At 36.0% G+C, this 17,500-nt stretch overlaps 1 protein-coding gene across 3 annotated transcripts in view; it reads right to left on the reverse strand.

Annotated features, from left to right (window-relative positions):
• Positions 1–1,526: 1,526 nt before the first annotated feature.
• LOC127834394 (uncharacterized) overlaps positions 1,527–17,500 on the reverse strand; it is a 17,808-nt gene continuing 1,834 nt past the window's right edge. The window contains exons 1-7 of one of the 3 annotated variants that reach the window (XM_052360221.1): positions 17,449–17,500; positions 7,422–7,566; positions 5,079–5,212; positions 4,332–4,452; positions 3,951–4,132; positions 3,576–3,687; positions 1,527–2,959 (exon numbers count right to left, since the gene is read on the reverse strand). The exon at positions 17,449–17,500 is cut by the window's right edge and continues 70 nt beyond it. In XM_052360221.1, the coding sequence (XP_052216181.1) occupies positions 2,755–2,959; positions 3,576–3,687; positions 3,951–4,132; positions 4,332–4,452; positions 5,079–5,212; positions 7,422–7,566; positions 17,449–17,491 (942 nt within the window). In that variant the 5' untranslated portion in view covers positions 17,492–17,500 and the 3' untranslated portion in view covers positions 1,527–2,754. The remainder of the gene's footprint in view (positions 2,960–3,575; positions 3,688–3,950; positions 4,133–4,331; positions 4,453–5,078; positions 5,213–7,421; positions 7,567–17,448) is intronic. The other 2 variants (XM_052360222.1, XM_052360220.1) reach the window with 2 other exon arrangements.

A 17,500-nucleotide genomic window follows, 5' to 3' on the forward strand; every position in this document is an offset into this window, starting at 1 on the left:
TCGAACCTGAGGCTGATCTAGAACGTACTCTGGGGTGCTCAGCTGGCTATTGTAATCGCCTTAATGCTTTTGAAACGAATGCTGATCTGGAATGTCGCGCTGGAGTCTTGAGCTGTCTCAGCATTTGCCGCAACTTTTTTAAAGCGAATGCTGATATAGAATGTCGCGCTGGAGTGCTGAGCTAGCTCAACATTTATCGTAATACTTTTGAAACGAACGCTGATATGATATCTAGCGCTAGAGTGCTGTTTTGGCGCAGCATTCCCCATTATTCTTACAAGACGAATGCTCATCTGGAATGTCGCGCTGGACTGCTGTGTTGGCTCAGCAATCGCCGAAATACATTTAAAACGAATATTGCTCTAGAATGTCCCGCCGAGCTGGCTCAGCTTTTGCCGTTATACCGAACGCTTTTAAAACGAATGCTGATTTGGATTGTCGCTCTGGAGTGCAGAGCTGGTCAGCATTCGCAGTATCACTGTTTGAACGAATTCTGATCTGGAATATCGCGCTAGAGTGTTGTGCTGGCTCAGCATTAGCCGTAACACGTTTAACATGAATACTGATCGGAAATGTCGAACTAGATGCTGTGCCAGATCAGCATTCGTAATTTGCTGAGCTGATGTTGATTACTGAGCGGTGTGCCAACTCCACGCACCTTTATGAACCGCGCTCTCTCAAAATGGTGTTAAATAAATGTGCGTACAGTGTCGTCCCAGATTAGCGACATGAATATACATTAATCTTATTGATTTCGCAACATGATGGCAAACCCGCTTTTACCCGCACAGTCGGTACTTGATGTCGCAATTGTCAAGTCTTCCGTGTCAGAACTTTAATGTATGTAAAAACAAATTTACATTTAATTAATGCAATTCTTTACAAACTTATTTATCATCGAAATTGTTATTGTCAAATAGCAGGAGAATTTACGACTTTAGCAACGTTATCTGCTACCACGTGCCCTACATATATGTTGGCAATTAACTATTTAATATATGTGTATGTATGTATAATAAATATGTTTCATGGTAACAAACCTCTCGTGACCTGACAAAGATTGAATGTTCTTGTTACATAACAAAGCCTAAAATCGTTATGAATTTCGTTGGTAAACAAATATTTAAAAGATGTCAAATAAATATAGTTGCTATGTCCATGTTAAGATGTAAACATGTTATTTAGAAATTGTATATCGACAATCAATCAAAAATGAAATGTATTGAGTTGTCATTAACCTGTTAGCATGGTTACGTATTTTACCATGTTATCGCTTTCACATGATATTAACTAAAAAACCAGAGTATAAGACAATCAGCCTTATAATAAATTAAACAAGAAAGATTTAAGTAACAGAGTTTTAATTCGAGCATCAAATACGTTTTTTCATCAAAATGAGGGAAAATTATCTTGCATTTATCCGAAAACTCTGTATTGTTCTGTGTCCATGACGTTGTTGAAACACATTACTTGTTTCTGAGAACGTTGTAATGTGTAATGTGCATCTAAGATATAAGATAAACTAGTTTTATTCTTTACAAGTTTATTTATTTATACCAACTTATCGCACTTGGTTTTATTGGGTTATTTGAAGGAAATGAAATAAAGGACACACCCTTTCAGGTACGCTTAGGTTTCATGATAAGACATTTTACCCTGATAATGTTGTCGCGGTTTATATTTAGTAATTGAACAAGGGTATCACCACAATACCAAAACACATTGATTTAGAATAAATACAAAAGACAACACTTCCCTAAGAATGATAAGTGATTACTGCTTCAATATGTACAATATCACTTACATGATTGTCAAAAGATGCTTTTGCAATCTCAAATGAAACAAGGTTGCCTAAAACAACTATCTGACTAAAACATTCAGTAAAATACACTAAAAGCATACACATACGAAACAAAACGCTATCAGGTTAACTATTGATACAATATTTGAAAAATGTACATAAAACGTGGAAATATAATTATATGTAATTAACCCCACATATCAAATCATTAAGTATGATAAAAAAAATAAATTCTCTTTCAGCCCTTTGCATTATTGTAAAGCTCATTCATAGTTTTCCTTTAATAAGGAATACGGACTAGACGCTCTCCTGTTAAATTATATAAATTAGTTGACTTGAAAATGTGTCTTGAATATAAAGTATTTATTCAGCAGCAAGTGAGGGTTTCTTTCCACATTTACAAGCAGTCAAATCTATGTTGTAAAGGCCTAGGAGGAGAATGATCGTCTGTTGCTTTTATAATTCAATCTAGGCATATAATATTGTTAAAACATACACATATCAAACAATAAAAGTGAACGCATCATAATAAGGCAGAAACAAGAACTAAACTACTGCTTCTCGGTCAACAATCTACAACTTCAATATATACAAGCTTTTATTAGTTCTATAAATTTTCCGATTGTCATCTGATAGTCAAGCTTTGTAATTTGTTCTTAATACATTGGTATCTTATATTTTATCTAACCTTTTTATATTATAATGTTGATAATTATTGATCTTCAATAAATCATGTGCTTTTAATTACCTTATACTTTATATATTATTTAGCATTGCCATTTAATTAATATTTGAACATGTGAATTGTTTGAACTCCATATGATAAAGTCAAACTACCGATATCATTTTAGGCAATGGTCAATACAGGAATCATATCTCAATAACCACTCGATTGTTTTGTTTGTAAAAAAGCATAAACATGTACATAGATAATGATATCTATTTTCTTAAACCTAGGACATGATCAGTACAAATAGCACAGCAAAGAGAGACGTCATCATAGACAGGTACGCATTGGCCGCCGAGCTGGTGCGGTCACAGGTGAGCGGCTCGTCAGTGAAGAAATATTCGGCGTGGTTGACGATACCGTCGTAGTGTCCCTTCCCGCACTTAGCAACCAGGATGTCAGAGAGACAGGTCAGACGAGCATCAACGGCTCTGAGATAAACGAAGAATGTGTTATAATCATCCGTAATTAACTAACGGTTTAGTATTATTTAATTTATAATGAGGCGTCTTTGTGTCCGCCTGTTATAAACATTTCGGCATCGTGTTAAAACTTCGGAAGAACTCTTTCGACCACATTCTCACATATTTGAACAACATATTTCTAACAAACATTAATTCAAGAAAGGCCCAGGCCGAAATTTTAATACAGGAAGGAAAATCAGGAATTGTCTTCATGGATCATTTCTGTATACGCTCATACAATTATTTCAGAATTATATATACGAACAACATACTATGATCTACATAATTCATCTAACGTCATAAACATGCGTTATATAACTGCTCATTAACAGAGCTAAATAAATATATATCGAGACAATTATTATCAATAAAAAGTATCATTCATCGTATGAAAAAATACATAATTATGTCGTTTCTAGTTTCTAATCGTAACTAAAAATTTCGACAAGTTACCACAAACATACAGAGAACTGTACATCGTTGTGAGGTAACAATTGCATAGCTATTTATCCTCATGACGTGTGTTTTTGACAACGGAACATCGACCTGAATTGCTTTGACTTTATGTCTCAATTGAACTTACCCGCAGGAAACCTTTTTCCCCGGAGTTGTATAATTTCTGTTTACTGTGTTAAGGCAGTCCTCGAAAGTCTGGTTCTGGAGAGTGTCATAAACACAACGGGATGTTCCGAAATCTAAAGATAAACATGAACATTGCATTTTCTTTGTTCTATTTCATAAGTGAAAATTGTTAAACCATTGAAATAAAGCGCATATTTCTCACCCTTGTTTCAAGGTTGGTATACATGATATCAGTTATTCACTCCTCTGTATATATATATTGTTTTAATTTCTATTTTTTTTAAGGTGGAACATATGGGAGTATAATATTTAAGTATTAATATAATACAATAATTTTGGTATTGAGTGATTGTCTTCAGAGAAATAACAGGCGTACCTTTTGGCAGCGTCGGGCAGCGTTCTTTGGCAAGCATCCTAAGTGTCTCGTATTTCGGGAACATCAAACCAGGAGGCATGCCCATCTGGACCATGGCAGAGATGTTGCGAACACCGTCCACAACCAATGAGCATTCATTCTCAACTTGAGGCGTAACGCAATTGAACACCTCCGAAAATGATCTGTACAAAGGAAGTTTTTAAGGTTACATGATTGTTATTTTAATTATTGCAAATTCTTTACTTCCAGTGTAACGCAGCGGATCACATCTGAAAGTGATCTGAACAAAATAAATTCATATGGTTGCATGATGGTGCCTTTAATTATTGCACATGAAAAACAAAATGCAACTGCATTCAATGTAGTGTATTTATAACATACCCGCAGATTTGTTTCATCAGTTCAGGAACGTATCCAAACTTTGTTTTCGGAGTGGGGAGCTCTGAACCACCCATACTCATACTTAAGGCCAGACAATTCTGGGCATCCATACACGTCTTACCTGAAAAGTGTTGTTACTGACATGGATACATGCATACAACATGACTTAGGGAATACACCTTGCATCAGTTGGTATGCCTGCATACCAAGGTGACTTGTGCTAGCTGATGATACGATTTAAGAAGAAATAGGCGATATCGAATTTATAGTGTATACTTCTTTATTGTTTAGTATGAATTTAACTGATACTTGTCTTCAAAAAATTTCGCCATTTCGTGGGTAAAAGTGTTACCATGATATAACAAACTGTGTAGAGGACTATCATACTTATTATGTTACATGTTAAATATCAAACGTCGTGGTCGCAATAAGTCACGTGATATTTTTATTTTTTTACACTTCAATCTTACGATGAACAAGTTACCCTATGATGGGTTCCAATAGATACCCGAGGAGCATAATTTGAACACCCTTGGAAGAAGACCGCCATACGTACTATGCTACAAGTCTAATAACAAATTTAAAAGATGTGATAACAAGCATAAACGTGTTAATAAGATCGACGTCCTAATCAAATATGCTACACATGAAATTTAAGAAGATGGTCGTTGAAAATCATCAAATTAAAAATAGAAGTATGGATATGCTTTACTCTATTGTGCTTCAATAACCCCAGGATGTACTCACTAAAACCACCGGTTCCGGCTGCCTGGCTGCACATTGCCGTTATCTGTTCTGGGTCTAAGCCCTGGCCTTGCAACAGATCTGGACAACGGGACCCAAAGTCAATGAGACATCCAATTGCAGCTTGCCCCTCTGTGCTTTATAAGCAAACATATATGCGTAAACGTAAGTGTAACATGTGAGACAGAGGTTATTTAAAACAAAACATGTCCAACGATACAGCGCTCAAGTATCCTTTCGCTTTAAATTTTAAATGTAAATGTTCGACCAGTCACCTTATATATGACAAAAAACTGAAATTTTGAAATGAACAAACAAAATTAACCCCCTTTGTAAGTTTGTTTTTAAAAAAAATCTATTTTTAGTCGTGGCGACCTTGACATTGGAGATATTGACGTGATTCTTTCGTGCGACACACCGTCCCATGATGACGAACAAATGTGCCAAATGATTTTAAAATCTCACAATGAATGACATAGTTATGGCCAGGACAAGCTTATTTATGGCCATTTTTGACCTTTGAACTCAAAGTGTGACCTTGACCTTGAAGATATCGACGTAATTATTTCGCGCGACACACCGTTCAATGATGGTGAACAACTGTGCGAAATGATTTTAAAATCTGACAATGAACGACATAGTTATGGCCCAGACAAGCTTGTTCCGCCCGCCCGCCAGCCCGCCAGCGAGCCCGCCAGCCCGCCAGCCAGCCCGCCAGCCCCCCAGCCCGCCCGCACTCGCCAATCTAATAACCAGTTTTTTCCTTCGGAAAACCTGGTTAAAACGATTTTGTAAGTAACAAGAACACCGCATAACAGGTGCCGACGCTCGGTTGCGGATGCAGTTTTGAATAAATGAAAGCTTGTCAGTTTGTTTTCATTTATTTGTTTTAGAGGTCACAGTGACCTAGACCTTTGACCTAGTGACCCAACAATGGGTGTAGCGTGTAGAACTCATCATGGTGCAACTACATTTAACGTTTCAAAGTTGGAGGTAGAAGCACTTTGATTTCAGAGCAAAATGTAAAGGTTTTAGCACGGCGGACGCCGGATGGCGGACGACAAGCTGGGTATGAAAATACCTCGGGTGTTCTCCGAAAACACCCCTGCTAAAAATGACATTGATCACACTGGCTCAATAAACAAAACCACCCTAGATCTTCATGTCAACAAAAACATAAAATTACAACAAAATAAATTTATCAACACTAATGCTATAAAGCACACACAATTCTTCTATTTTAGAAACAGATATCTTACCCACAAAGGTTCCAAATGCAACTCCTTGTTAGATTAGCTTGTTATCCACTAGAACAATATCAGCATAATATCTCGTTCTTGACTCAAGTTATTAAGCGCACACTTTGCATATATATAAATATGCAACTCCATAAGAGATACAAATTAAAGTATAATAACAGGCATAATTATGCACATTGCAGCTATTTTTTTGGCTCTTTGGGATGAGGCACGATGATGACAATGGTATAAATACATTTGAAAATAGATATCTGTATTAGTAGCAGCGATAGTTATTTCAACCTACACGTAAACAGTTCTGTATTAGTGAAACATGGGCATAATCGTGCTAAAAAAATATTATGTATTTCATTTCCTTAACAAGAGCATTAAGCGTACGCCGATGCCGACATTGAGGTGAGAAATATTGTTTGAACTATTTGTTGAATAGTCGAAGTAAGCAAGAAAGTCCCAATACTAGGACAATAATGTATTGCCTCTCTATCAATCATTGCAGTATACGGTTGATGCCAATTGTAGCAAGTTCTTATTTATAACTAACCCAGGATTCAAACCGATTTAAAAATGTACAGAAAATATTAACATTATTGGTTCTAGTGTTTAAAATATATCCGAGTATATGCACATACATAAGCGAATATATAGTGCAGTATCAAACGGACTTTGTTAAAAAAGAATGGCGACATATTTCAATTATTTATTCCATATGAGATTGTATTATTTCTATTTGTCGGTCGGTAAAATATTGATTCATAATGCCGTACATCACAATCGCAAAACAAAGTGCGCTTATCATGCATACGCCAACAATAAATGCGAACATATTTGTTAACCCATGTGAGAAAACATATCCTACAGGATATGAGATCATTTCAATAAATAATATACTGTTCTTCAAAAAGCACCATACAAAATTACGTCACGAGAGAAGCTTGCTTGACTGGTTGCACTTAACCGGTTTGATTTTTGATTTCCAATCTTTCAGCTCGATTTTTTCGGAAACGAGGTTCGCAAGATTTGAAAATGATATCGGGAATCAGAAAATGTAAGATTCGATGCCTTTCGTTTAGGATTACATCGTCCATACCTGCACATCACGGTTGCCATATTTCCCCCGGTCTGAGCAGCCTGTTGTACAAATGTCTGGTATCCCATCATACAATCCATAAACATCTGATCCTTCTGCAGGTCATCCATGCAGCCACACCAAGCCACTTGGCACAGGGAAACGCCTGAAATAAGGTGATATCTGATTTAATGTTCAATCAAATGTATGATAAAATAACCGTCTACGTGAGAAAGGGAACCGTCTTGTATAAGGTGCTATCAGACTTCATGATAAATCAAATGCATGATTGAATAACCGTATTTGTGAGAAAAGAAGCGTCAGAAATAAGGTGATATCTGACTTTATGAAAAAACGAATGCTATATTAAAGGGCCACGTGACACACGGAAACGCCTTAACTAAGGCGATATCCGACTGCTTTATATAACAAGAGGGCCATGATGGCCCTGTATCGTTCCATTGTTTTTTTATGCGAAAAAAGCGTGCAATGCGCATGGGTTTTAATGTACTCAAACATGTGACTTTCTCTTTCTATCCCTCGCCCAACTGGGCGCTTAAAGTTGGAAGGTTGAGCATTTTATACATGGAAAACGTTACTAGGTGTTAACCAAACAGACTAAAAACCCCGGGAATTGTTGCACAGGTCCTTTGCTTATAACGTAAGTACATTTATCTCTCCAAAATAGTGTTGTTCTTTCTATTTCACATATTTTTAGATGCTGAAGAGCAAATCTACGCATTTGATTTGAAACAGATTAACAAGACCCATAGGAATCAAAATGCCTTAACCCTTTACCAAACGACACATTTTGGACTGTCCCAATTTGAAAGAGGTTGCAGACGACAATTTAATTGTAATTGAATATGAAGAAAATGATCAAGTAGGGTAGAAATAATTGTGATAAAAGGAGAAATTGTTCATCTTGAGCAATTTCTGCTTTTATCACAATTATTTATAAAGTCGTCAGCTACAAACCCGTAAAATCCTGTTAGTGTTTGGTAAATGGTTAATAATCTCTGGTTTCCTTTTTAGAGCCTTTCACACATTTTAACAAATACAATAGTAGCATCTTTCTTTGTTAAGAAGAATCTCAAAATATAATTAACAACCCACACATCCCTAAGACCAACAGGCCTAAGAATATTATGATAATCTGAAGATTATTTCTTTATATTTATAAATGTATTTAATTAAGTAAAACATTTGACTTCTAAGATCAATTCATGACTAACATTAAGAAAATTATTAAATGGCAGAAATATATATGGATCGTTAAGCAATTGACAATCATACCCACAATTCATGAGTCACGATTCACAAATGGAACAATGAATCAATAGTTATTAAAAAGCAGCATATACAATAGTTAAGAACACTGCACTTCATTAATTCCAACACCTTCTCTTGGATACAAAGTTTGAGTTTACCATGCAGTATCATATATATTGACTTCTCTTGAAATAATTATGTTCATGGAAGTTGTGTTTTTAAAATTAATCAGATATTATTAAACTGGTTTTAACACTGCAAAAAAGACATGAAATTAACATGTCATCCGAAATAGTTTTATCCGGATATATGGTCACTTTCAACATACTTTCAAAACCCGACTTTTTACAATTTATAAAAAAAGCATGCATAACACATGTTGTTACTTCAATTCCTTTTTTTAATCAGTCCCCATCTGATCTAAAATGGCACTAAATGACAGGATTTTATCTCATGTTTACAAGATGTTGTTGTTGTTGTTGGTCACAGCCACACGGCCGCAGTAATCTCCCCTGATAAACGTCATATGTTCAGTTTTGTGACCCCCGGGGCAGGGTCAAATTTGAGCCCATGGGAATAATTTGAACACATTTGGTAGAGGACTATTAGATGTCACTACATACCAAATTTAGTTGCTCTAGGCTCTATAATTATGAACAAGAAGATTTTTAAATTCTGCACAAAATAGCCCTTATTTAAGCATATGTTCATTTTTGTAACCCCCGGGGCAGGGTCAAATTTGATCCCAGGGGCATAATTTGAACAAAATAAGTAAAGAACTATTAGATGTCACTACATACCGAATTTGGTAGAAATAGGCCCAAAGGTTATGGTCAAGAGAATTTTTTAAAGTTTGCACAAAATAGGCCCAATATAAGCATATGTTCAATTTTGTGACCCCCGGGGCAGAGTCAAATTTGATCCCAGGGGAATAATTTGAACAAATTTGGTAGAGGACTATTAGATGTTTCTACATACCAAATTTGATAGCCTTAGGCCCAATGCTTTTGGACAAGAAGATTTTGAAAGTTTTCACAAAATAGACCCTATATAAGCATATGTTCAATTTTGTGACCCCCGGGGAATGGTCAAATTTGACCCCAGGGACATACTTTTAACTTATTTTAAAGAGGTACACCCCAGGAACATTCATGAGAAATTTCATCAGAATTGGACCAGTAGTTTAGGAGAAGAAGATGTTTAAAGAAAAAGTGAACGCACGCACGCACGACGGGCACAGGACCATGACATAAGCCCCGCTGGCCTCTGGCCAGTGGAGCTAAAAACGAATGCTGAATAAAGTATTTAATGTAGATGCATCATGTAGAATGATACTATACAATGTTGTATACACATATAAACATCTTTAGAGGACAGACACGAAAATTGTATGAAGGTTATCAGAGCTGACAGACCAATCAACTTAAAAAGGAACTAGACGACACGTGACAAATCGAGGCAACGAGGAAACTACACGAGGCAATACAATGCAACTTGAAACGTATTTAGACAATATGAGACAACTCGAGACGACACGAGAGGACACGAGACAACACAAGATAAGGAGACAACATGAGGCGACACAATACAGCAAAAGTTTACGTTATAAAAAAGACGAGACTATATTAAACGACATGAAAACAACATGAGACGCCACAAAAACTACATGAAGGTAATGTGCAATGTCAAACCAATCATTTTATAATGGGTACCGTAAATATAGAATAGAAATTATACTGCATTAACAATATTGCCATGTCTTGATTGCAAACTATTCATACACCAACAAATTGCCCATCCCACTCGATTAAAATTGTGAATATCATCATTTATAAGATGAAATGATAACTGCAAGTATTGCCAACTCATGATCGCTCTCATTTTAACGCAATATAACGTACCATCTTACTCAATATCACCATCTTCTAACTCAAATCGAGCTCCGTGTAACCCAAAATACGTAACTAACTGGAATAAACAATCCGCTTTCTCAAATGATGTTGCCACCGGTTTACAGATATTCAATTTTTTAACACAAATCGAAAGCAAATAAAGTAATAAAAACAAATACTTTTCATAAACCATTGTTTAGAACATAAGAAAAACGCATACCGTTTGACAACATAATGTCATGAGATGACATAATTGTTGAAACGTTTATAATTCGTGTAATGATAAACAAGTTTAAGGTTACAATTTCATAACGGGAATGAAGGTTGAACTATTAAATGGCGAAAAAGACTTTCATTAACTGTCTTAAAGGCCTATATGACTGCGCAGAAGTTATTGTAAGAGAGACAGGAGGATCGACTGAGGTAATTGACCTCTGCTACAAAAAAACATCTTAGGCAAGTACACCAGCAAGGACTCTGGGAAAGAAGACCAGACAGCGAATACGGAGGTGTGGAAGAAAATGAATGAGGCGACAAACAGCTATAACAAGGCCAACAACAATCTCAAAACCCATACAAAAGCAGTTAGGAAAATCTTCCTTTTATTGAAAACGTTTACGGGAACGTCCTTGACTGAAGACATCAGCGCACTTTTAACTCGAAAAAACACAGTCTCCTCCAGAACGCTTCCAGACCAGACGAGAACGACGCAAATCCAACTATACTAAAGGTGAAAGATGAAAATGACGATGCGAAGACGTTGAAATTACAAGATTAAAGAAAGTCCTTTCAGAGCTGATAACGGCTGGATGAGAGAGAACGACTGAAGCTATGAAGGAACTGTGCTAGAAGACCTGGGAGAAGAAGAAGTGGGCCAGGGCTTAGCTCCATCCTTTTATTATCCCCTTAAAAAAAGGGCTGCCTTAAAGTGATGCTCATAATAACAGCATCATTGGCCCCATCAGCAATCCCGGAAATTTCATGCTACACGGCATTCTTAGTCGATTGAAAAATAATGCCGAGCAACTATAGAACAGATCTTTTACTGCAGAGTCAACATTGAGAAACGAACGTGATCTCTTCCTCAACTTCGTAAACTTTAAGAGAGCTTTCGACCGCATGTGGAATGATGGCCTTTGGAAAATTCTGAGAGGGTTCCCCATTGACGAAGAGCTAGCGAAGGTCATCCAAGAACGGAAACGCCAAAAGCGCAGTACTTGTCAAGGAACAGATGGGTGACCACTTCAGGACGTCAGTGGACATCCGTCCAGGTCCTGTTTGACCTTTGCCTTGAACGTATAAGGCAGGAGATGCTAGAAAACCTATAACCTCAATTCCCGTCGGAAGAAGACCAATCTATAACTTCAGATTCGCTGATGACATTAACCCAATCGGTGGCAGCAGCATTACAATCCAAGCCCTGATCAACCGTGTCTGAAAGAAAAGGAGCATGCGGGATGAAGGTCAGTGTGAAGTATTAAAAGTTTATGGTACATAGCCCGAACAACACCAGTGCAGACACCAGCATGAACGGCGAGAAGCTGGAAGGACTGACCAGCTTAGAACACTAACTCTTGGGACCTACCCTGTCCAAAGATGACAGCAGTAACGCTCAGTAACGTATAATGATTGCTATGGCGACTGCAGCGAATGGCACATAGGTTGTAGACAGGAAGTTCCATGAGCTTCACAACAAAATTCAGACTGTACAAGTCCCTCGTAGTCGCCATCTTATTAAACGGCTGCGAGACCTGGGCGCTTCCAGTGCACACAGATCGCAGGATATAGACTTTTCGCCACAACCGCTACCATCATGACCACCAAAGCAAACAACAATGCCAACACAAACAACACTGCAACCATCACTGCAACTACAACCATCACAGCCACCACTTCCACCAGATCCTTTGCCAACACATATATCGCCATTTCCCTCACTACTATCACTACCGACACAGACGTCAAATCTACGATTGCCACCGATTCAACTATTTCCACAACTACTACCACTTCCACCATAACCACCATTGCAAGCATTGTCATAATTACCACCAGAACAAACGATACAAACACTACCATTAATTCAACGACAATTTTCACTACAACTATTTAAACACTAAAGACTTCAACCATTATCATCAGTACGCCAAAACCACCACCAACACCACCACTACCACAACTTCCAAAATAACCACGTTCCGAAACACGAGCCTATTCGATCGAACGCCGCTGTTTACTGGAACTTACACGTTCTCACCGCACTGGGCTTTGATAAGTATATGCCCCGGAGGTCAAAATATACTAACCATTTTTCCTATATAATTCAATTTAAAAATGACAACTTTAAGCGAAAATAAATGCAAATAGAACCCTACCCCCTCCCTTAACATACCTTTTCGTAAAGGCCGTTCTAAGCGAAAACGTTGTATGCAATAAAAAGTCATGTCAAAGCAAGAAAAAATAAAACAAAATTCAAAATCGATTTTTTACACCTTTTTTTTCGGCCGTTTTCTAGTGGAATATAACCTTTGTCTATGCATTTTTTGACTTTAGTCTCTAACTTCATCATATCTAAGGGGTTTGGCGGTGCACACATTTTGATGCCCTATCACTATTTCCAAAAGATAAAACCACAGAACAATAGTTTGAAGTGTAAGACATGCCTTCAGGGAAATTATGCTATTTTGTTTAGACGGTACAGCCCTACATAACACGATTATTTAGTATAATGTAACCTGGATATAAGCATCATTCAATACCGCAAAGGTTACCATTCGACTGAATCTTTATTAGCAATGTCCTGCCTGACTTATTGAATTGAGTATACATGTATATATTGAAAATCTACCAGTGGCGTATTGTGAACACACCATTAACCGAATGCCGTTGTCTTAGAAACATAGTCCACAAACGCGAGCATCAATTGCATTATCCATTACTAGGTAATCAAGTACTTTATCCGCCAATTCGGAATTAACCATGCATTGGCCTTTTACACAACTGACTGATCGGACTGTCATAAGCAAAGTTGAACTTTGGAAAAAGTATATATAGGAAACAGTTTTTAATTAAACTATAAAAAATAACGTTACAAATACAGAGATTGTGAATGATTAAGCGTTTTGTAACACACAGAACATTACTATAAAAACAATTTACACATGTATTACATATTTGGTAATCAAGACCGGAATCCCCTCATTTCCGAATGCCGGTCATTCATTAAATCAAATTTGGGTTATATCATTTGTAATTTTACCTCTCTAAACCGTTCAGGGCCGGTTTATTGCTACCTAGACCTAGAGTCAATAACTTTTGAATAGCGGATTAAAGACGCGTGAAATTAATAAAGGTGGTCGAAAATTTTGCAAACTTTAAATATCGTAAAGCAATATACAATGACTTGGCCTGTGATGTACATATCGATCAATAGAAGTGATAATACTGATTATAATTACTGATAACAAACATATGGTTCTTTAGTGTGTTTTGGTTTTGATGTAGGAAGCCATGCTTAATTTTAATAAGCTTAATGTTATTCAATGTTGAGTTGTTTATTACAATTGCTAATTGATTGTCATATAAAATTATGTTTTCTTTGTTCTTGAATCAGTTGCAGTTAGATATTCATTTAGATTTTCAAACTGGCAATTAAGATAACAAAGACTAAAACTGTCCGAACCTCATTATAAGCGAATGCGCGTGAAATTGTCTCTAGAAGACAAAATCAAACTAGATAGAGAGATATCATTTTATTTTCCTCCATTCACGAAGAGCAAAAGATATCATAGAGATTATAAACAATTAAGTAAATCGAGTCTATACACATACAATAGATCACAATGAAGCAACTCAGTACAGCCATTATATTATTTACAAAGATAAGAAACATAACTAGAGTATATTATTGTTAAGTCACTGACATATATAAAGTCAATGATAATGATTTTAGTTCATTAATTCAATAATACACACACACAAACGCACGCACGCAACGAGTCAGATATGTTGCTATATGTTGTGACTGATATTGCTTTCGAATCAACATATTAAGTAACATGTGTGGTTCTTATGTGATGGAATATGAATGAATGTTATGTATACATAAAATATCACAATTTGCTGTAAGTGTGTGTTTTTCCACATTAGGCTATGTAATTGACCGTCTTAAAGTAAAAGTGTCAAAATCCCCAAAAGAACCAGAATCATCTCTAAACAGGAATTTCTCTCGGTCCCGGGGGTGTCCGGCTTAGAGGGGTTCCACTGTATTACCGATTCGGTACTTCGGAATAGCAAAATAATATCGTTTAAGAGGCGCCTTGAAATGCCGATTGTTCAGATTAAATGAGGTCGATTTATATATGAACAGTACTTAAAGCATTTTAAATTCTTAGCTTTTGTCTTGAATTTTGATGCAGAGGACAACCTTGTTTGAAATTGAATTCGAAATCACAAACACTGTTACGAGAAATAATTTCCATTTGCTTTTTATAGTTGTTATCTACGTCATTTTTCTTATACGCTATTGGTGATATACGCTTTTGTTTTAAACGCTATTTGTGTTATAGCTATTGTTTTATACGCTATTTTTGTTATATGCTATTGTTGTATACACTATTTGTGTTATACGCTATTGTTGTATACGCTATTGTGTTCTGTGCACTTTGTGTCATACGATATTTGTGTTATACGATAGTTGTGTTATACGTTATGTGAGTTATACGTTATATGTTTTATACGTTTTTTTGTATTATGCGCTTTTTTATTTTACATGCGACAATCCTATTCAGGCTTGCGTTCAATGTGCCGTTTTCATATTGATGATTATTTTACATCCTTACAAAATCTATATGTATACATACTTTTTAAAGTTTTATAATACTAGCATGTCATATACATTAATATATTCATCAATTTACATAGTAATAAAGTATAACATTCAATAAATCATAGTTCGTGCCGGAATCAGAAAAAAATATTTGTTAATGTACATATAAGTATTGGCTTTATGTTTGTAATGTAGATTAAAGTATCTGCTTTTTATTAGCTTGCCTCGAGCGCACGTATCGAGTATGTTTGCCTCGATTTATAGTTTGTTCAACAAATGCGCAAACCCAGCTCGAGTGATGTATATGTAAATCGCTAGTCTTTGAATAATTAAAATGCATGTTTATTAAAGTCACAATCAATATCTGGTTGGAATTGAGCTAGCGTTGAATTTTGAAATATTAAGGAACACAATGAGTATATATCCTCGTTTAAAATAATGAGATAATAAGTTTGCTGAGGGAATAAATCATATGTATGAAATATAGATAAAACTTGCGCTAGAAAGAATTTGTAGCAGAGGAATAACAAGACGAGACAACATAAACATATAGTATTACGCAAAAATGAGTTTACACACGTACGTATAGGAATCGAACTAGCGTCCAATAAACAAAACACTCAGCGACACTGATACATATTTCATCTTAAAGAAGAGAGCTACTTCCCATCAGCGATTTGTTTGCCTTCTTTATATATTACCAATAAATGACATTTTCCACATTGAGGAACAATTACAAAATTCCTAAATAATTATTGCGTTCTGAACAATTTCCAAGGGAATGATAGATGCGTCAATGTCCTTTTAAAAATGTGTCATCTGAATAAATAAAATTATCCCTTATAATGAACATTTCAGAAAACTTGCACCTTGACTAATATTAAGATGGGTTTGTTGAATTAAGTAACAAGCGATTTAAAAGACCCATATTTCCAAATCTGAAGATCTCACGGCGGGAATGTTCACAATTTCAGAGTTGTTCGTGCTATTTTTTTCCCAGATGGCACGCAGCTGGGTTTTACTTAATAGGGAAATACATTGGTGTCCAGACTACTTGATGGCATGCAATATAACAATGTTATATTCCTTTTTCAATACATGTAATGGGCTATTTTAGCGGACGTCGGATATTTAAGATGGTTATACATACACAATAGTTATATTTACATCAAACCGATTACGGTAATATAAACACATATTGATACCTCGCATATGTTACTGAGCCCCGCTCTCTGAAAACAAGGTTTAATGCATCTTCATAAAGCGCCGTCTCAGATTAGCCTGTGCAGTCCGCAAAGGCTTATCAGGGACGACACTTTCCTCCTAAATTATATTTGCTGGGAAAATAGTTCATTTAAACGAAACAAAAACAATAAGAGCGGAAAATGTCGTCTTTGTTTAGTCTGTATTTTCTGCAAGGGCTTATAAGGGATGACATTTTATGAAAACTGCATTAAGCACAGTTTTTCCAGAGCGAGGCGCAACTGTATTCAAAGGGCACTGCATCCACGCTGACTTGGAATCAATATGAATGATATGCATGATCAATACGTTTATTGATGTGAACAACGTCGGGCTAGCCTTATCTCCAATAGTCGATCAAGAAAAGTAGAGAAATAGAGAAACAGAGCGGACTAGGTTCCGACATTGATAACCTGTACTCAATAACTCAATCCGTTGAATATTGATTCAAACTGCGTGATTTAATAGTCCTGATCCTTTGTATCAATATATCTACATTGCTTGTATTTATAACATGTTCGAAGCTGGAATTATTAACCGTTACAGGAGTATAAAAGTATTCTTGTATATTTATTAACGAAGAAAGTTTACTTAACACGAACTAAACTTTACTTTTAACTGCAGCAAGTGCGTGTTAACTATGTGTAACGCTGTTTACCTAAGGCATACAATAATCAGGTCAACCTACGCAGACAGGTAAATACAGGTAAATGTTTCTTTTGTAGAAGCATAATTTATTGTTACGGTTTATAAAATTGTATAATAATTGTAAATGAACATATAGTTATCATATAACATACAATCAGTAACTCACATATACCAATGATGTATATCGCGCATCGAGCCATAACTATCATCCACTATAC

This window comes from Dreissena polymorpha, chromosome 6 (genome assembly GCF_020536995.1).
Source record: "Dreissena polymorpha isolate Duluth1 chromosome 6, UMN_Dpol_1.0, whole genome shotgun sequence".
In the NCBI taxonomy this organism is placed as follows: Eukaryota; Metazoa; Mollusca; class Bivalvia; order Myida; family Dreissenidae; genus Dreissena; species Dreissena polymorpha.